This window comes from Dermacentor albipictus, chromosome 1 (assembly GCF_038994185.2).
Source record: "Dermacentor albipictus isolate Rhodes 1998 colony chromosome 1, USDA_Dalb.pri_finalv2, whole genome shotgun sequence".
Taxonomy (NCBI): domain Eukaryota; kingdom Metazoa; phylum Arthropoda; class Arachnida; order Ixodida; family Ixodidae; genus Dermacentor; species Dermacentor albipictus.
In genome coordinates this window covers 430612845-430634555 of record NC_091821.1, presented here as the reverse complement: position 1 = coordinate 430634555, position 21711 = coordinate 430612845, and the positions used below count along the sequence as shown (strand labels likewise).

The 21711-nt window shown below is 44.1% G+C and overlaps 1 protein-coding gene across 2 annotated transcripts in view; it reads left to right on the top strand.

Moving 5' to 3' along the window:
- Window positions 1–20187, top strand: part of LOC135908627 (forkhead box protein J3-like) — a 44080-nt gene extending 23893 nt beyond the window's left edge. Inside the window, exons 3-8 of one of the 2 annotated variants that reach the window (XM_065440476.1) lie at window positions 4575–4652; window positions 6494–6595; window positions 9453–9534; window positions 11073–11279; window positions 16261–16373; window positions 18479–20187. In XM_065440476.1, coding sequence (XP_065296548.1) covers window positions 4575–4652; window positions 6494–6595; window positions 9453–9534; window positions 11073–11279; window positions 16261–16373; window positions 18479–18760 — 864 coding nt within the window. In that variant the 3' untranslated portion in view covers window positions 18761–20187. Of the gene's footprint in view, window positions 1–4574; window positions 4653–6493; window positions 6596–9449; window positions 9535–11072; window positions 11280–16260; window positions 16374–18478 lie in introns of both variants that reach the window. The other variant, XM_065440466.1, reaches the window with a different exon arrangement.
- The last annotated feature ends 1524 nt before the right edge of the window (window positions 20188–21711 follow it).

Sequence of the window (21711 nt, the reverse complement as noted above, 5' to 3'; positions counted from 1 at the left end):
CAAGAAAATGACCTTATTATAATGCTGGCTGGCTGTGTAACTGCAAATATTTACTGAATCCTCTTAACGAATGTAATTAATTGCTGCAGGGGGCTAATGTTCATACCTAGAACTTAAGCTGCTGCCTTTTACACTAGTGCATGCTTATGCCAATAAGATGTGCAGCTACACACTCTTTATGTCTTGGAAGTCGTGGATGCTTGAAGGCGCACTTGGTGCTGTTATCTTTTGACACTGCTCTATCAGTGCTGTTTGGCAGCACATGTAGGGACGCTACTATCTGCCGCAGTGTGGTGCCCTCTCTCTGCAGCTCTATGAATTAAGCCCTTCAGACACAATATATGATGGACTACCTATAAGTGTGTCAAATTTACACAACTTTATTCCAAGCTGCTCATCACTGTTGCAAAAAAGACAATGTGGTAGGATGGTTCTTTGCACTTTTTCTAGTGTACCATCATAATTAAAAAGTAATTAATTGTCTGGTTATTGTGAAGCCAGTCATGTTGCATTCTTGCATTAAAATGATTTAATTACAGGCTTGAAGCACTTGCACAATTTAATTATTGGCTGCATGCATAGAGAGTTTCAGCCTTAAAATCCAGGTTGCGTCTTCCCTCACTCACCTATCGCCGCAAAAGCGCTCGTCTTCTTTTATTTTTTAGGTTCTTTCATTCACAACCCACAGGTGACCAAATCATTATTCCAGCCCATCGTTTCTCCTGCCACATGCATCCTAATGCTGTGTATCTACCATGTGCCCATCCCACTATGTATCAACATTCTTCTCTTCTACACAAGGCCCGTGAATGGAATACCCTTCCTTCTGACATCGCCCCCCATCACTGACATTTCTCGTTTCAAAGCTGCCATCGAAGACCATCTTTCAACTCGCATTACCTAACCTGACACGCCGTTTTTTCAAGATATGCCCACCCCTCATGTAATGTCCTGTTCAGGGACCTTTTAGTTATAATAAATAAATAAGAGAAATAAAAAAAGAAAGATATTCTTTTGAAATCACTGCCAGAGTGCTGCATGTCAAATGTCGCATCAAACATGGTAGTGCCATCAGCAATGTGATCTTCTGCAGGAGTATGTAGCGCATTGAAGTGAAATGAAGGCACCTGAGTGTGCAGGGGTTCCAATTTAGCCGAAGCTCAACGTCCTATTGCTTTTTCTCTACCGCCACTCGCCAGAACTGCCAAAGGCAATCCGCATCCACAAATGTGGACACTGCTCCTGGAAGGGTTAAAGGAGGCATTAATTCCTCCTTCAAGTCTTTCCTTTAAGATTGGTGGCACAGTGTAGGGTTCTTATGTCAGCCACGCCATTCATCATGAGCAATTTGAATTGCACAAAGATTGTGCATCCCTCTAAGATTGTGCATCCCTCTAAGTATGCAACTGAGCCACCTCTGTCTGTCACGGTGGCTATAGCATTGTGCTTGGGTCATGAGGTCATGGGTTCGATTCTGACTGCAGTGGGTGCATTTTGACAAATTCCCGCGTACCGTTTGGTTGCCTTGGGGGCACATTAAAGAACCTCGGGTGCCCAAAATTTATTCGGAGCCCTCCACCACAGTGTCCCTCGTAAGCCACTGCGCAGTTTCAGGACATTAAACCACAAAGTTTCATTTTTTTAGTTAACTAAGTCATAAAACAAATTTTGCAAGGTTGGCTAGAAGGCTAGCGTAAAGGTCTAGGTTTAATTTCATTTGATCAGCTTGAAAGTCCATCACTTAAGTCATATTCATCATAGTCATCAGTTATGTGATATTGCATATGGGGTGGGTGCTCATTATGTGTAAAAATGTTTGCAGAAAATGCACAACTGATACAGATATAGTTTGGTTGAATTATGAACAGTAGTAATGTGAAATGTATGTCAGGCAGTGTATGCATATGACACTGCGTTAAAAACAAGAAATGCTCAGAAATTATTATTTAAGGCATTGAGAAATGAGCTTGAGCAGCTGATAGTAGCATTGTGCTCAAGAGGGGCTTTATTAGTTTTTCATTAAACAGGCTGCAGTTGTTGCACATCGTTAGTGTGCATAGCCATTTCAAATCAAACTTTTCCATTTTGATTAAACAGTGACCTCAGCAGTATGAATATCATATTTATGCTTAAGTACTTTTGAAGGAGATGCTTGTTTTTCATAAACGATGTTGTGAAAAAGTTGCTTTACAAAGGGCTCTGGTGGTTTGTCAACCCTGTATAGCATGCATTTCTTGTCTACTTTATATGCACAAAACACCTAATTGGGATTTTTTAGCACTTTTAAACAAAGCAAAAGAAAACAAAAACTTTAACTTTGATTAAAGGTTGCTTTCAGTGGTTCTGCATTGACTAAGGCAAGCTCCTCACGAAAACACAATTAGATGCACAGTTAGAAGGAAGCATCTTGCATGTTTTTCAAGTTTTCGTTCAGGGGACGATATGTGATGGTACACGTCATTATAGTCAAGGGCTCGACGAAACCTCGTCTGGCTATAGGTGGATGCTATAGATGTCCTTAAGTGTCTCTAATGGTTTCACACTTTGCACTCTGGGCTTTGCTCTGGCATTTTCGCATTCTTCAAATGCATTCGATATCTTAGTCTTGCTGTGCAGCTGTTGTTTTTGCCATTGCTAAGCCTGGGGATACAGGATCACATTCCGGTGGCTGCATTTTGATGGGGGTGAAATGCAAGAATGCCTGTGCACTGTGCATGGGGTGCACGTTAAAGAAACCCAAGTGGTCAGAATAAATGTGGAGCCCCCCTATGAGGCATGCCTCAAAATCATATATGGTTTTGGCATGTAAAACCCCAGAATTATTTACTTCGTTTCTGCCAGTAGGTGTATGGAAAGGCCTATGATGTCATATTGTATCAGCTAAGCTGTGTGGCCATAGATTCAATATTCCAGGGGAAGAAAAAGAAACAAGCTTTTCATGAGTATTTTGATGCCCAGAATAATATGTGCAATTTGTTTCAGGCATTGGAAAACACCATGTACACTAGGTTTAAGAATTTTCACAAGTAAGGGGCTTGTTATGCACATTTCTTGGCAAAAATAACAGGGCTGTCCAAGTGCATATGCAGAACATTAATCATTGTTCGGCGAGTGTACACGTTGACTTAGAAATGCGCATAGCTCAGTCAATTCAATTGAGAAAGCCTCTTGATGTATTCATGTGGCCTTTGCTTGTGTGCATTGCTGAACACCTTACTTCGCTCTGTATTATGCACTCTTTCTTCTGCACACCATGGTCAACAATTTGTTCAAGTACCAGGAGAAGCTCTTCGATGACACGAAGGCCTGGTGGGGAGCAATAATGCCCTCAAGGTGTATGCATGTGCTTGTTCCATCTTTATTTATGTGTGCAATTTTTAGTGCTGATGCCTCTTTAGTAGTTATGGTTAACATGATCTGGAATGAGGTAGAGGCACGCCATGAATGGGGCTGTAGTGTTCTGTGCATGACAGAGGGGATTGGTCCCAGGACAACCCCCCCCCCCCCTCCCCCGCTCACTCTCCAGACTGCCACTAGCCCTCACCTTGCTTTCCCATTCAAGCTTTCCCTTTCATCCATGTCACTTTTTTGGAGCCCATCTCCTGAAACTTTCTGTTCTGTGGGAAAAGGGGGGGTGCATCAGAAAATTTATAAGGGGCGAGGGTTTAGACGCCTCCCTCCCCGCACCCCTGGCTACGCCAGTGCCTCACAGTGAGACTAGTTGTCTTTATTTGCATTCCAAAGGCGATGGTTGTATGCCTGGCTAATGTGTTGTACTAACATAGGCAGGAAAAAGTTAAGCAACCTGTGCTTGTTCTTTTCACATATGAAATATTTGTGGCTGATTGTGTAGTTAGCTTCTGCAGCCCTCGAGCACTTGGGTAATATCTAGGGCTGGAGAGGTCCTTTGGCAGCATTTACAGAGGTCGGCACTAGGTGACACCACCAGTATAGTGGTTGTTCCTGCTTTACAGTTTGAGAGTTTTTAAACCACAGTGCAAAAAGCTGTTCTTAGTGCAGTTATTTCCCATATTAAGTGCAGTTGCACTGTACCAAACCTGCTTGGTATGCTTCTTGCTATTGTTTCAGAACACAGTAGTTCCCTTCATTAATTAGGTTAAATCTAGCGTAGGAGGAGGTGGCTTGTTATTTTCCCAAGTAAAGGGAAGGGAATTTTGATTTTACAATTTCAGGATTCTCATTTCTTGACTGATCCTGCCAACTTTCAAGCCCTAGTTCTAAACTAATCCAAATCTTTGATTTAGCTAGATTGGACCTAATTAACGAAGCACACTACTGTGTACAGAAACGACAGTGCAGAGCATACCAGGCAGGCTCGGCACAGTGTAGTTAGCATGGGGGAATAAGTCCTCTCAGAACAATTTCTTCTGGTGCAGTTTAACAAGTCTAACATGTAACGATACAGATTGAGGATGCCTGGTGTATGAAATGAGGTGTGCACGCCACTTTGTGCTATGCCTACTGCACTGGCTTGACGACACTCATGTATCGAGAGCATTTTGATTCTTCAGCCTTTGGTTTACATTTCTGTGGTGTTATTGTTTTCTGTACAGGGTTCCTACTGGGAGCTTGACCTGAAATCGGGCAATGAGCTTCCCTGCAGAAAGAAAAAGCTCAAGGCTTATGATTCGGTAAGTGCACTTGCTGCTGGTAGATGTGCCACACAGAATGGGGCCTGCCACAGTGTTTTAGTGGCTACAGCGTTGCGCTACTGAGCTCGAAGTCGTGGGTGAGATGTCGGCCACGGTGGCCGCATTTTAGTAGGGGCAAAATGCTTTTGTGCTCAAAATTTAGGTACACGTTAGAGAACCCCAGGTGGACAAAATTAATCTTTAGTCCCCCACTATAGTGTGCCTCATAATCAGACCATCATTTCGGCACTGCAAGAAAACACCTCAACAATAAGAAAAAGTGAGCCAGCAACTTGTGTTATGTCTCGTACTTCTTTTTATGGGTCCTTTGTGGCATTTATTTTTCTCTTTCTATAGCATGTGATGTCGTAGGTTTTGTAAGTTGATATTTACTCGTGCTCACTCACCAACATTTTCACTGACTGCGTGCTCACTCACACTCATGTTCACTCACATTCCTACTCACTAACACTCACTTGCATTCGTAGTCACTTGCATTCACACTTACTGGCATCCACACATGCTTGTACTCGCATCCACTTTCTCTTACCGGCGCTCCTTCATGTACATGTTCATGCCTGCTCACACTCGCCAACATCGCGTTCACTCAAAATCCCCATCACTGGCTATCGCTTGTAGTCATGTTAACTGACACCCACTCCTGTTCATACTTACTCAACATATATTCTCATCTACTCACACCTTGTCATGGAAAGTTGCGAGACTTTGTGTCTCAGCAACAAGCTGTGCCAGAAGAAGTGAACAAAATAAATTGACTCTCTGGAGAGCTGTGTTACTTGCGCTTTAGGAGAGCACCATTGCAATTGAAAATGAGATTTTTTTTTTCTCAAAATGAGATAAGCAGCAACATAATGCATTGTGCGTGATGCAAAGACGTGGGATCGTTCCCCACCTGCGGCAAGTTGTTTTCTTGATCCACTTTCATTGCCATCAATTTATCATTTCTTTGATTCATTTAGTAAGTACAAGTAATTTCCCTTATGTTGTCCTTAGTGTCTTTGTTGGCTTCTCATGATGCAAAAAAAAAAAATTGGACCCCTTTGTTAATTCCTTTTCTTCTCGTTTTTAAAATTAGCTGAATTTCTTAAGTCCTTCAAAACCGAGTTTGAGAGGGTGCATAGTCTGAAAACCCAACAGGCTTCAGAAGGAGGTGTGAGTTCAGAAGCTGGTAAGCACATAAAATACCCAATTGTTACTTGTCTAAAGAGGGCTACATTTCCAAGTTTTGACCTGCCACGGTGGCTTAGCGGCTTGGCATTGCGCTGCTAAGCATGAAGTCGCGGGATCAAGTCCTGGCTGCGGTGGCCGCATTTCGATGTGGGCAAAATGCAAAAATGGCCGTTTCTTGTGCATTGGGGGCACATTAACGATCCCCTGGTGGCCAAAATTAATCCGGAGTCCCCCACAACGACGTGCCTCATAATTAAATCTTGGTTTTGGCGCGTAAAATTTAAGAATTCATTCATTTGTTTCCAAGTTTTGTTTTTGTATTTTGGAGTAAAAGCACTCCACATTTATTGCAGGAATATTTATTTATTTATTGGTACCATATGCAACAATTATTTATTGAACCATATGGCAATTTACAGTATGCCAGGCTCACAGCATGTCTTATATTTTTGTATATGTATATTATATTTTCTCTCTCATTTTTATGCAAGTTTTACTATGCATAGTTGTAGATAACTTAATTGGCACATAGCCTTATGTGTGGCCACATATGATTATTTTGTGGCTGCCTAATGACCCATACACTGTTGTCACAGTCCTGTGTGCGCATGTACTAAACAGTGCTTTATTATTTTTGTTGTTGCGGCTAGGTGTACCCTTACAGCCCTGAAACGGGTATCAGCACCTGGACTCCAGAGCCTGAGGGCCACTCGTCACCTCCACAAAACAACACCACCATTCCAGAGATAAAGGTTAGTGTCCCGTTAAGAATATTTCTGCAACAGACACCCCAGAACCAATTCCTCTTGCTTTTTTTCACGGGGTTTCACTGTGCTTCTCTCCAGTACACTTATCTTGGCTTTCCACTTGCCCCATACTTTGTCCTCTGCGGTTCATTATTTGAAAGGGTGCAGCAACACCTTTTAAGCAAAGTGTTTGATATCGCTGTAATTAAAGGGAAACTAAATCAAACTACAGTCTGTGTGGCAATATGTTTATCTTGGTCAATTACTCACAACTCATGAGAAGGAAATTCACAGAAGAATAAAAATGGGTTGGAGTGTACACGGTGGGCATTACCAAATCCTGATTTGGAACTTATCAGTGCCATTCAAAAAAATAAAAAAGTGTACAGTCATTGCATTTTACTGGTGCTAACAAATGGGGCAGAAACTTGGAGGTTAAAAAAGAAGCTGGAGAACAAACTAAGGACTGCACAAGGAGCAATGGAAGGAAAAATATTAGGCGTAGGGTAAAGAGACAGGAGAGCGGTGTGTATCGGATACCAAACAGGGATAGCCAATATCATTAAGAGAAAAAAGAATGAAGCTGGGCAGGTCATGTAATGCAAAGGGCAGATAACCAGGTGGACCATTACAGTTACAGAATTAGTGCTAAGGGAAGTGCAGTCAAGGACAGCATAAAATTTCGTGAGGTGGTGTAATGAGGAAATTTGCTGATGCAAGTTGGAATCGGCTAGCGCAAGACAGGGGTAATTGGAGATAGCTGGGAGAGGCTTTCATCCTACTGTGGACATAAATATTGTCTGATGGTGATGAAAGCAAACATTGAATTAATCTAAATTTCTTACTTTAATATTGATTTCCTTATTTCAGATAGCTGTGTTGTAGGAAAATTCATTAATATCGAAGAAGCTGCATCTATTTTGTATTGAAATGAAACATTTAAAAATTTTAATTATCAGGTTTATTTATCAGTTACGAAATTTAAAGTTATATCATGCAAGCTGGTTGTATTTACTTAGTGACTGTGCCAATCGCTTCTGCATTTACGTAATTTTCTCGCTTGTGAAAGCTTTATTCTTAGTAAAAGTTGTGCTTTGGACATCTTTGCGCACTTACTTTAGCTTGACCTAAGTAATACTCAATTGCCGCTAGTGTTCTTTAAAAACGGAATAGATTTGCGATCCGCTCATACAAATCAAATCTTACTCCTGCCACATCTTTGAGGCTTGCCCTTGTTATTCCAAGAGCGCCCGAAGTTATTTTGGTCAAATGTACATACATGTCACTATGCTGAGCTTTGGGTGTCACACAGTAGTATTGTTCCTTACTCACAGATGGCACCACCTCTACCGTATACTGTAGAAACTCGTTCCTTCGTTTTGGAAAAAAGAAGAAAAAAAGGGCAAACATATTAATCGGCAGAAGTGCGATCCTAAGTCACTAAATATCTGGTTGACTGAACTGTAGCTGACATCTACCTAAAGCAAAGCGTTGTGTGAATCACTGCAGCACGAGATGCCGACATGCACCGATCTGGTGGGATAAGGAGCTCGAGAAGCGCATTGCCATTTTTACGGCTTCGGCAAGCTTATGTTTGCGCTCCTCAAATTCTGGCTTGGTCAGCAGCTTCTTTGGACTAACCGTTATGGTGGCAAGTATATTGACCACGACCTACTAAACTAGACCCGGGACGCGTCGTGTTTATGTTTTAAGGCAGTGATGGGAAACCGAAATGAAATCGAGCTGGTTTGCAGTGCCGGAAAACACTGCCACGATGCTGGAAGAGTGAAACACAACAATGCTCACTTCGCATCGCCAGCAGCAGGTAATGGCGGCGCGTTTGCATTATCACCTACTAAAGGTGTGCCGTGCGCTTCCAACAGCACTACGCCTCATGTGCCAAACAAAACAGATTGGTGAAGATAGTTATCGCAATGGATTGGCGGCGATAGCTGTGAATGGAAACGTGCAATGGCCCGCAATGAGATTGATGTTGCTACTAATGATGTTGCTACTGGAGTAGGAAACCAAGTGCATGGCAACATTATCACGTGGCACGGGCGGGTTGAGTACTGCGGTGAAGCTGCCATTGCAGGCATCATATCCTCTCGATTGTACGTGCCTCGCAGCCTTTTCATGTTTACCTGGTATCTAGCTGTCGGGAAACGTATTAGGTGATGTACTTTATGTTGGTGCCAAAAATCTTAGTTTCCAGGAATGTATTAACCGGTAAAAGAAGTAGCTTTATTGTATCATTTTCTGGGTTCTCGATCGCGAAAGTTGGCTATGGGAAATCGTACAAAATGTGATCATATCAACGAGGTTCTACTGCAACTAAAGCTCCTAGTGATCTTGCATATAATCATGAGGCTTTACCGTTTTGTTTTGTCAGACCCTGCTACAGCAGTCAGCTTGTCTTGGCTGATTTTGAATAAAGCATGTGATTTGTTTCACCAGGCACAGTTGTTGGTTATGTTCATTGGTTGATGTAATATTATTGAGCTTCATTTACAAATACTGTGTGGGCAGTTTCATGCTGTACACTGTGTGTGCACCCTGATGTTCCAGATGAGGTTGGGGCCATTGCACTAGACAAACATTTATTTGTGCTGCTGTAGTGTCACAGTGCTGTTGGCACGTTTGTTTAGAGTGTTTGCTCAAACAAGTTTGTGTTTGAATGTGTGAACGCTTGTTGCAGCTTTTCCAGTATTCACTAAGATGTGTATTGGAATGTTTCCTCTGATTAGCATCTGGGTATGCTTATCACTATGGTATGCATGCTCCATAAAGTGGTTGTGCAACATCATACGGCAGTTACATACTGCCTAAGAATAATGCTCTTGTGATTTTTATTCTGCAGCAGGAAGTCCTACGGCCTGAATACGAGGTTGACGATGACCAATCAAGAGTGTCATCGGAATACTATGATGAGCCTGTCAAGACAAGTGAGTTGTGCCCTTCACTTTCAGCATGCTCCTAAAATATTCTATTTCTCCGAATACATGTCACTATATTCAATGCAAATGTTTAAGCAAGCAGAGTTTATTCAAAACACGAAAAACCATTAGACAGAGACCCTTATGTAGCCAAGCAGATTGCCGCTGTTAATTTACTTTTCACCTATTATAATAATTTGATTATAAGGTGATCACAGTTGCAGAGTAAACGTGGAAGTTAGTACCCAAAAAATAGAAATAAGTATGTGTGCTAAAACAAGGCAGTATAATCTAGAGCACTGCTTGGGCAAAGTTTTTCGTCCCAGGCCTGGCTCGGGCCCATAGCTTCAAGCCCGAGCCCGGCTTGTGCCTGCATGACGAGGCCCGTCCAGGGCCTGTCGCTATATGAACAAGTCCTGCCCCGGCCAACTGGAAGCATTTGCTCTATAAATGCCTTGAAGCTATCATTGCCTTGTCAGTGTGAGATATTGCAATAAAACTACGTACATGCAGTCACAATAAAACATTTGTGAACAGCTGTTTCCTACCAAGCACGTGTATCGCTAACCTGAAAAGGCCAACAGAGGCAAAGTGTGGGTCAAGAAATTTCTGGTAAGGCATTTCAGTGTGCCCAAGTATACGGAACTCTTGTGTACATTGTATGTTGTAAACCCCAAGAATTATGTACACTATAGTAAAGTATTTTACAGTTTCATCAGAAGGCGAAGCACCGACAGTGATAATTAGGTTTAGCATTGTGCTGTAGCTCCTCGCTCGTTGTTCTAACAATACATGGTGGCAACATCGCGCTATGCAGCACGCGAGGCTACTGCTGTTGCATAGCAGGGACAGGAGCAGTTCCTGCCATGTCACTATGCTATAGCATGAGGAATGTTTGCACCAACATTACTGGGGTCACACCTCAGTGGTGCACGAGATAGGACGGACGGAAAACTCGTAAACCTTTTGGCACTATGCAGTGCTAGATTTAACTTGACATTTACTGTTCTTTCCACCCAGACCAGTGTGTGCCCCAAGGTGTGATAAGCACATAACTTCTCACTAGGAACACTAATGTGTGAGTGTACAATGCTAATGACAGCTGTAGAAGCGAGAACACGGCCCTGGTTATGGAAAAGTCGATTAAGTGGAGCGTGAGGGTGAGGGTGTGCTGTAGCTCCTTGCTCGCTGTTCTAACAATACATGATGGCAACATGGCGCTATGCAGCATGTGAGGCTACTGCTGTTGCATAGCAGGAACAGGAGCAGTTCCTGTTCAACGGAATGCTCGGGTGTTCGGCGAAACAGCCGAACGCTGCACTTGAAATTTATCAAGCATGTGACTTTGCCACACGAGAGTGAGGGCGAAGATTGGCGTCACTCGGCGCACCCTCAAAGCAGGCGCCCGATGGAGGTGGCAGCGCTGCAGTGCGGCGCCGCAACTGCTCCTGTGCCCGGAACCATTGGCCGCGTATTTTTTATTGCATTTGTACATCTGCAAGTGTCGCCTCTCTCAGACATTGTTCTGTTGCCACGCACTGCTGCAGTCATGGAGTCATTCACACATGAGCAGCTGGTGGAGCTGACTGCCACGTTGGCGTCCCTCCAAGAAGCGGAGGCCACAGGCTATGCCAGCCACCCGGGGGATGCGGGCCTTCTGGCGGCCACCACGCCCAACTTGGCCCCGCCACCCCCTGCTCCAACCACTTCGCTGCTCAGGCTTGAAGCCGCTTCCCAGTCTGCCGCTGTGCCCGGTAAGTGACTACTCATTCCCATGCTGTCTTCACGAGGAGATGCACTGTGACACTTATGGCTGTACTTGCTCCGGTAGCTCTGGGGCTATGGCATCGCCCTCCTGAGCTTGAGGTCGTGGGTTCAGGGCTGGCCATGGCAGCTGCATAGGCAACTGCCATGTGAAATGCGAAAATACTTGTGTAATTAGATTTAGGTGCATGCTAAATAACCCCAGGTGGTCAAAGTCAATCTGGTGTCCCCCATTATGCGGTACCTCATAATCACATCGTGGTTTTGACACCTAAAACCCCAGAATTCAATTAATTTAGCCCCATTTGGGTGCCAAATAATTCTGTTCATTGAAAATATAGTTTTTTCACATTTCTTGTACCTTTAGAATCGTGAAAACTGCACAGCTGCAGAATAAACTGGGAATTTTCAATTGTTCAGTGGGTTTTGTCAAGTTTACAGAATATGGACTCCTTGCAAAAACGTTTTACGGTAACGTCAGATATGAAAATATCGACTGTTTTATGTCCAGCATACTTGAAAAACATCTATCTAGACACATCATATACTATGTACCTGATGTAAAACACTGTGAAAGCAATTGAAGAAGTGAACCAGCTACATAAAGGCAAACTGACACTGTCAGGGCAAACATTTGGACGGTCTACCTTCGAACTCATTTTACTAAAGCACTTTACACTTATTATTCAAACTTGCAGTATAGGTCCTATCAGAAGTGTTTCAAGATCTTTGCCACACATTTTAAATATTGTTGCAGGGAGAAAGCAGGCCCACGAGTGTAAAATAATGTATATTTACAACTGGTGTATATGGCGTTCAGGCATCGGCCAGTCTTCGTTTTCCTCTAGTTTATGTCACCTTCTTCTTTTCCTCCATCGTAAGATCACCCTCCCAGCGGGGTTAGCTCCTTCCTGGTGCAGGTTGTAGAGCCTCACTTAATGGGGAGACATAGGGCTTGAGCCTGGTGAGGTGAACAACATCGCTGGGGACGTTGGGAGGCACTGAAGGCTGACCAACTGGGGCAATCTCGTATGTCGTACAGTTGATGTAAGATCTGGTACGGACTAGAATAACGGGAAAGTAGTTTTTCCAACAGGCTGATGCGATGGGAAGGCGTCCAGAGAAGGACAAGGGGACAAGTTTAAAAATGGTGGTCTCGGTGCCAAAGGTCGTAGCGTCGCTTTTGAGAAGCTTGCGAGACTGTGAGGCGATGACGGGCGATCTCTCGGGCCTGGGAGGCTTGGGCAATAGCATCGCGAGCGTAACCAGTGCTTGGTGATTGTACTGCAGAAGGTAGCAACATGTCGAAGGGAAAGGTGAGGTCGCGGCCATACAAAAGGTAAAATGGTGAAAATCTAGCAGTGTCGTGAGGAGACGAGTTGTATGTGAAAGTGATGTATGGTAAAGTGACGTCCCAGTTGCGGTGGTCGTCGGAAATGTACATGGCCAGCATTTCAGTTAGTGTGTGGTTGAGCCGCTCAATGAGGCTGTTCGTTTGAGGGTGGTATGCGGTAGCAAGCAGGTGTTCTGTAGAACAGGAGCTGAGCAGATCATCGACGACCTTCGATAGAAAGTAGCAGCCACGATCCATGAGTAACTGGCGAGGTGTGCCATGGTGCAGGATGACATCGTATAGTAAGAAGTCGGCAACATCTGTAGCGAAGCTGGTTGGCATCGCTTGTGCGATGGCATAATCGGAAGAAAGGAAGAAAGCAGGCCCACAAGTTTAAAATAATGTATATTTACAACTGGTGTATACAGCATTCAAGCAATGGCCAGTCTTCCTTCGTCTTCCTCTAGTTCATGTCACCTCCTTCTTTCTCTTCACCGTAACAATATCATAATTTTAATTGGTGCTTTTGATATTGATGCACTATCTTCACATGCACAATTGTTCATGTAGCACCTCAAGGGGTCAATGAGACTGATGGCTATGATCTTAGATAGCTGGTGCAGCCATGTAAGAGACCCAATTTATCAAGGGTGATAGTGCAAAGAGGCCTTTTCAGTCGAAATTTTCTGTGCAACTAAGTCATCTTGTAGCGTGAAGCAAGCGTTATGAGGTTTCTGCAAGGGTAATATGTAGCAGTGTGCAAATACACAAATATCCCTGAATCGAATCGAATAGTGAATGTTTGAAGAATTTGACGCAAGTTGAATATCAACAATTCAATTTTTCAATCATTTGATATATATGGCATAGAGACCCTTGAAGTGTGGCTTATCACGTGCGCCGCGGAGCCCTTCGTGCTCAAAGCGAATGTCTTGCTTCGTTGTTTTCTGCGCAATAGTGGTGCCAAGTGTGCCGTGGACAGGCCGCCCCTGCTGACATAGTAGCGGACTGTCTCTGTGAGCGCTTCTGTCCTACCGCTTGCACTCTCCAATGTCGGGCCTGATGTGGGGGTCGTAACTACGCCTGAATGCCACATTTTGCAAAATGGCACCTTTTAAACTGGGGACGCCTCTGACGGTGCACAGTGGTCAACAGGACTGATAATGTGGTGCATACAGAGGGAACGGCAGCAAAAGCAGCGCACATTTCGGAAAGTATGCACACATCAGCGAAGACATGGCCACTTAGCTGTTGGAAGGCACAGAGATCGTGTTGCATATGAGGTGGCGAACTTAATGCGGCTTCAACAGCCATCAATCTAACACGTGCACGTGATCTTGGGTCTGATCACTTATGAGCCACCCATACAAACCTATTAGCAGCAAGCATTCTATGACGACTTGCAGCCTGTTACCACATTGGCTAGCGGTGAATTTTCCTCATGGCGCTGCTGCCTGGACCGTTCGGTCTAATCGGTGCCACTGATTGTCCAGTGTAGGGGACTAAATTTACAGTTTGGTACTGAATTGATGCAGTTCTGTTCGTAGCAGCTGCATCACTCTTGGAAAGCCAACGAACTGCCTCTCAAATGTAAGCAAGTGTGCGGGAGGGCAACGAAGTTGCTCACAGCCACCATATCTTTGCAACACCATATGGCAGCCTCTCGTTCCCTACGCTGTTCATAGACGTTAGTCGGTAGCTTTTTGTAGCGTAGAGCCACTCGTCACAACACACTCTTTGGATTTACACCACAGGTTCCAAAGTATCGTGAATAGCGCGGTGGCTGCCTGGTAATATACATTTGCGCGGATGGTGGATAGACGAATGGAGGGGCGTTGCACGAACTCGCACTTGACCCTGCCGATTTCAGAATCTTTCACGGGTAGCGAATTACCCTTAACCTGGCAATGAAAGTGCACCTGCACTTTATGTCGAGCTTCATAGCGCCAATGATGGCTACCTGCGGAACGGTGGTCAAATCACATAATGCGCGGTCCGTGCTTTCGTCTGTCGCGCAGGTTGGCCTTATGATAACCCACCTGTTGTAAAGATGGGAAAGCTCTTTTATATCGTGGAGCAAAACTGGAAAAGCGATATTTTCTATGCAATAAAAGGCTGCTATAAAATACAGGTCCACTATTAAACTTGAGTAGCTCATTGATATTCAGCACAACATAACGTCACTAACTCTTTAGCTTCAGAGGGAGAAAAGCACTTTATTCCGTTCAACAGACAATCTATTGACAAAATTATTTTGCAGACCTTCATCTACCAGAACTGGTGCACGATCGGAGATTCTGGCTTGGAATGTGTGTTCAATTTGTGTTGGTTTTCACCTCGTGTGATTGGCCTAGACCTTGGCAGGTCGTCAGCTGGTGCGGATCAGTCGGCGTGGACTCGGCGAGTTGTCACTGTGGCGGACAACTCGGTGTGGCCTAGGCCAATTGCGCGAAGTGAAACTGAATGTAAACTGATTGCTTGTTTCGAACAGTGATCTCTGATCATGCCCCAGAGCTGTAATCAGTGCTGGCATACTAATTTGGGGTTTCCTTTAATAAGAGTAGGCCATACTGCATATCTTGATTTCTATCTGATAGCTCGTTACATCCATTTTATGCAATGCTAGGAGACATCCAAAGATGGGCAGGACAGTCTTTTCTAGAACAAAATTTGTAAGCGTTAAATTTTGTGATAAATTTTGTGATATTCGATATTGTAGGAGTTGGAGGCGATCCTACCGCTAGCAACCAGTTGTAGGAGTTGAGGACGGACTTTGGGATGAAAACACGTAGGAGTTTATTTTACATTATTTACAGTGAGACGTCAATGAACAGTCGTACAGTCATTACGGGCCGGCAACAACTCGGACGCTGCGGCCCGCGGCAAGAAGTTCGAGAGAGGTGAATCAAGGGAATGCTCTAGGAATCTCTTTGCTGCTCCCGGTCTCTCTTTTAAGCCCTTCAATGTCTGGAAGACGCGTCATGTTCGGCCAATGGGAGAGTCCGCTCAGATGACACCATTTTCGGCCAATGGTAGGCGCCCGTACAATGGTGTCATACCCGGCGAAGAGAGTCGCTGCTTGGTCCCCCTGCGGTCTTGCCCTGCTGACTTACGCGCCGTCACAAGAGCCAGGTGGGGCGACGGCGGACCAAGGCAGGCAGAATTGGTCTTGCCTTGCTGACTTGCAACGCCTTGGCACAATGGGCGTATGGGGGCTACGCTGCCAGGCCTTCCCGGTACATCACAGCCGTCCTGCTTCGGGACCCACTTTCCTTGCAACAATGCCAGGCTATCCCCTCGCTTTCTGGAAGAGTCAAGCAGTGAATAGCTCCCCCGGCGGCACACGAAGTGGGGGCCGCCAACTTGTTTGCACTTGTCGTGCCTCAGGAATGTGGCATCCGTACTTCTGCATTCCTTACTTAGCAGTGGTGCGATTCGATGTGGTCTGGGGAACTCGAAGTAGCCTCAGGAAACGGCCCCATATCTAACAATATTTGGCTCGACATTTAGCTTTTTGTTCTTGATTTGATTTGTTATTCGATTGAAAATCTACTAGTATTCAGTATTCGCATACCCCTAGCAATATAACACTCTAAATTGAATCAGTGCTCATTTTTGCTTTCTTTTTGTTCTGTCAGCGCACCACCGGTCCATGTGCCACTACGGAGGTGTCACCCAGCCAGACGATGCTTCCAGAGAGCGCTATGGCACTAGTAGTAGCCCCAACCTTAGCGGAGGGTTCCTCGATCAGGTCAGTTCCTCAGATGCCTTGCTTTTGTACCTCCGGTTATAACACACCTGAGAGTTGTGATGTTGTTAGTCACCTAGCTGAAAACTATTTTTCCTGTTTCCTCTTGCTTCTAAAGTCTAACGGTCGGGAAAGCAGCAGTAAAAGATGCAGGGACAGAGACACATGGTGTGTATGATGATCGCTGTCTCTGTCCTGTGTTTTTCAGAGCTGCTTTCCCAGCTGTTCTATCATGACCCAACTTGCCCAAACCAAAGTTCTCCTTCTAAAGTCTGCTGGAAGGTAAAAAGGAATAGAGGCAGAGGTCTTCACTAGACGTGACAGATGTTTCAAAAACAAAATCAAAACAAGATTAGCAAGTAAAAGAGATTAGCTTTTTTCAAAAGAAAAATTACCTGTAGTTGTCATAGAACTGGATGTGCAGAGGATTCATTGTTGGCAGAGTGCACTTGAATTCAACTAAGGCATACACTTTGCGAGGTCGTGTGGAATGCGTACATATTTAGAAATGATTTCACTTCAGAGTTTTGCCTTGCATTACTTTTACAATTTTCTGTGCCAATTTACATATACACGTAATTAACCCTTTCAGGGTCAATGACGTAAATATACGGTGCTGCGAACAAGTCCAAAATGGTCGATGCCGTATACTTATGGCGCTATCCGTACGTCTAAAATGCACGCCAGTTTCCTAACTTTTTCTTTGCTGGCATGTGCTGTTACTATGTGTGAATACAGGGAATTTTTTTCTTGTGCCTCCCTCTCTTGGTTTTCATTGCATGGTTTGTTTTTTTGTTTTAGAGCTAGTTTGCTCCAGTGCGTCTATATAATACCGCTCGCGCATTGGCGCGTGCGCTGGTGGGCGGCGGTTTCGGTAAAGATCACTTGCTGTTCCGTGGTTGGTTTCGGCTTCTTGTGCTTGCAAAACTGATGGCTATTTCGTTACTAATCGCTCAAAGGGCGACCGCCTGTTTCTCGCTCGTTTAGTGCTCACAGGGGTGTGCATAGGAAGGATGCCGCTGTGCATGCATTTTCCTTTTGTTTTCTTTTTTTGGAGACTCGCGAAAACTAATTGCCTCTGGTTGGCGATAATATGAAGATTAGCAGAAGTTTATCACATACATTGCTTTTTTGACGGGCACACAGCCACACGTTTTTTTTTTAGTGCACTCACCTACACAGTTCGATTATGCTGTGGATGTAAATATTAGTGTAAGAGCAGGAACGTTTGAGACTTGCGAAATATTCTCCTGTGCGCATTTTCTAAGCCTTATGTGTATAACAATGCATCAAATTTTTAATTATAAGTTTATTTCCTTTTTTTTGTAGTTGTTATTCATTAATAAGCAGTACATATATACCAACACAAAATATTTTTTTCACTTTACGGTCACCCTAGAAAAATTACGGCAAATTTTTTTTTATACAGGTTCCTTAGAAGAATTGAAATCTACATTTAAAAAAAAATTGACCCTGGGCGGTCGCACATGATGAAAAAAAATTTACCCTGAAAAGGTTAACCATTTGTGGAGTGAATGTTATTATGGACATTGTGTTTGATTCAATTACGTGTAGCGTTATCTTTTCATTGCACTTTTCTTTTTTTATGTTGGTACCTTTAACTGTACTACTGTACTGCTAAACATGAAGTTTCCAAGTGTGTGAGTGACATCAAGCTTATCGGTGGGCTCTCTATGGTGAATCGTCCTGGTTTCAAAGTCTGCAGGTACTACAAACCTGTCCCACTGTTCTTGCAGGCATCTATGCCTTCCCTACACTCTATGACTTGATGCTTCTGATCTTGACAATCTTATGCTTCTAATGATCATCTACTGTCGTGCACTACTTTGCATCTGTTTTCAAGGTAGCTGCAGTCACTGCTTCTATAGGTGTTGTCATTCTTCATGGTGGCTGACAGCGATGAAAAACAGGCAGAAATGTCTCTCACAGAAAGAAGTCAAGAAAAAAAAAAAAAATACTGTTTTCCCGCTTTGTCTTTCAGGCTTTTTCAATCTCACCTTTGCATGTTTCGTTGCAAAGAATTCTAGTTGTCTGGCTTTTGAAATTGCAGATTGCATCATATTTTTTTTTCTCTGCATCATCCACAGATTCCGGACATAGTGAAGAATGAGCACAGCGAGGCCCTTACGTACGCCTCGCTGGGCTACCCACCGTCCCTGTCCCCCGCAGACACCGGTGCCAAGAGCCAGCACCATCACCAGCATCACCAGCCGCACCGTCATCAGCCGCAGCAGCACCAGCCGCCGCCACCCCTGCACCTACAGCACCAGCACCACCACCACCATCACCACCACCACCAGCATTACCACACCATGCAGGTGCCCATGCCTTGCGGTACTGCCCCCTACGCGTGGCACCACCCCGCCTGAGGGGGCGCATTGTCTGTGCGACCTGAGCCCCTCGGGGCTCCTTCGAGCCTGCGGGCTAGGACTCCACTTGACAGGTGACAGTTAGGGGCCTCACTGTGATGATGTCACGCAGTACACACCACCGCGCCTACCTCCCAATCATTGCCGGCCTCCTCAAAAGAGAGAGATTAGGGTGGCAGCGGGACTACTCGCCGCGTTCATACCGTCTGTCATAGTGCCGTCTTTTTTGGTCGTCGATGTCTACGGATGAGGGTGCGCTGGCAAAAATGACAGTGAACTTGCCATGTCGTCTGTGATTACTGCCTACCGGGTTGCTAAATGGTCTTGCAAGGAGAACAACGGGTCCCACTCCTGCCGTGTTCTTGACTGCTGCTGCACTCCCAGCTCTACCTGATTGCCTTTTCGAACGAGGTCAGGGAGAGGCCTCGGCGTGCCGCCGATGCCCTCCGGTTTGAGATTTGTGTTCACTAGGGAGCTGGGTGCACTTGCCCTTGTGTGTGCGTGTGTGTATAGTCACCACCGCTGTGGAGACTGTTCCTGAGCGGGGGTCTGTCTGTTGTGGGGTGGTGTTGGAGTGGCATTGGCCTGCGCTGTGCCTACAGGTTTGATATCGTCTTGCTGGAACAGACTTTAGTGGCACAGGCTGTGTCGTGCAATGGCAGTAGTAGCAGTGTCAGTTGGTGAACTTGTTCAATACTTCTTTTGTCTTGCAAGTACTCCACTGGATGAACTTTCAGTTTCACTAGAATCTACTGGCAGGACTTTCAGATTTGCTAAACAAATCCTTTACGAAGAACCTCAATGAGGAATGACTTCAGGTATTGTTAAGCAAGCATTTTTAGGGCCTGCTAGTATCAGTTATTATGGTCATGATACATCTTATACAGGAAAGTCTGATATTAAGACACTTGTTTTAGTTGATGTAATGAATACATTGTTGAAAAAATGTTCAATTTTCTATAACATAATTATATCCTAAAAGAGTTGTGCAACCAGTGGTTCTATTGCAATTTTCATGATTATAGAAAGCTGCTGCAAATCACAGTTGTCATGCCACTGAAGCAAAAGACTTCGCAGAAAGTGCTTCAAACTCCCAAATATGTGAATGTTCTTAAAAAGCACTAATAAAGGTTAAGGTGAAGGCCTCTGTTTACTCTGAAGTGTAAGGTAAAACTTAATGATGGTTTAATTCTGCTGCTGAGAGCGTGAGGCTTCTTGGTTTGGTTTCCTGTCACTTTCTTGTTAGGGGCTGGATTACATAAACATTTGTGTACTTCAGTTTGAGTGCACATTGAATAAACCCAGGGGGTCAAAATTGGTTCAGAGTCCTGTGGCATCCCTCGTACCTTTACTATGACTTTGGGATGTAAAACTGCTTCACTTGTTGATACCATGTTACGATTCTTATTTGGGTGCATTTTAAAGAACCCCAGGTGGTCAAAATTATTTCGGAGTCCCCCACTACAGCGTGCCCCATAATCAGATCCTGGTTCTTGCATGCAAAACCCTAGAATTTATATATTATTATTATTGTTTAAATTTTTTGTTAAATTGGGGTTTCCAAATTTTAGCAGTGCCAACAGTACGAGTTTACAGTCCTGTTGGCTATGATGTTGTAAATGGGCATCTCATAAGTCAATCGAGTGATAATTACGCATTTTTAAATGTTTGTATAAATTGCAACTGTGTAGCCACGCGAATTGGAGGAGAACCGAAGGTAGCACGACTCCTGGCAGGTTTAAGTCCTATAGTTTGAGGCCATGGTTGGAAAAACACCGGCATGACATTCTGTTCACAGATATGCCTATGTAATTAACATCATTATAAAAAAAAATCACACGCGACCTGGAAATATGTCTGTTATATATTGAATATTTGTTATAAATATACATTTGTTACAAGCGTATGTTTGATACACATTGATATCAGTGACAAACTGTTTAGATTTACCTCGTTATATCTGATAATTTGCTATATTTGGGTTTGTTACATTGAGGCTTGATTTGCTTGCCAATCATGGCAAAAGGCATGCCGTGTTCTGTCGCTGCCACTGAACGACTCTGTCTGTCCCAGCTGTCTGCTAAACCAGGACTGCCTGTAAGCATAGTGCGGGCCATAAGCTGCTACGGTTGTACAGAAATGTCGCGTGGATATTGTGGAAGTTGTTGCATATTTTTGGGAGCCCCAATGCTGGTGGATGCAGAGATCACTTGTCAGAAAGGCCTTTGAAAGTTTCTCCTGCCCTGTGCACATAAAGCAGAAAATAAAAAGAAAGCAGAATGGAAATGGAGTTGCCTGGTGCCACATCACATCCATCTGAATTAAGGTGCAGAAAAAAGAATAATTTTAATGGCAAAAATTTTATGCCTGTTCTTGTACTATTGCTTTAAAACAGCGACATGAGTCACTTTAAAAGAACCTCTTCTTTTTAACAGCCTTGGACATCTTGTGCCACTGTCAGTAATGTCATTGAGGAATGCAAAATACTGTTGCACCGAAAATTCTAGTGCTTTTGTCTTCAACTGCTACAATCAATTACATGCAGACTTTGTCAACTGTCTTGTCTCCCTTCGAATGTTTTGTGGTTTTTCTGAAATTGCAGCCTATGTAGCTGCCCTACTGATCCAAGTAGTTCATTCGCAAGGCTCTACGTGTTTTCACAGGTTTAAAGATTTGCTTGCAAATGCTAGACCATAGATTGAGGCAAGAAATGCCCCTTAGGCAGGTATCTGGGACAAGGCACCCTCGATGGGCTGATGTATTATGAACTGCGTTTTTAACTGCACGACCGTGAAGGCGTTGCTCGAAGTACAAAATACTTTTCCATCTCATTTCATGCTATTTTCCTCTTGTGTTTGGCAGTCATCTGTCATTGTGTGGTGCCATAGCAGAGGGTTTTATTACCGCCTAGTTACTATTGCATCTATATTTTATGTTAGCTCATCCACTGC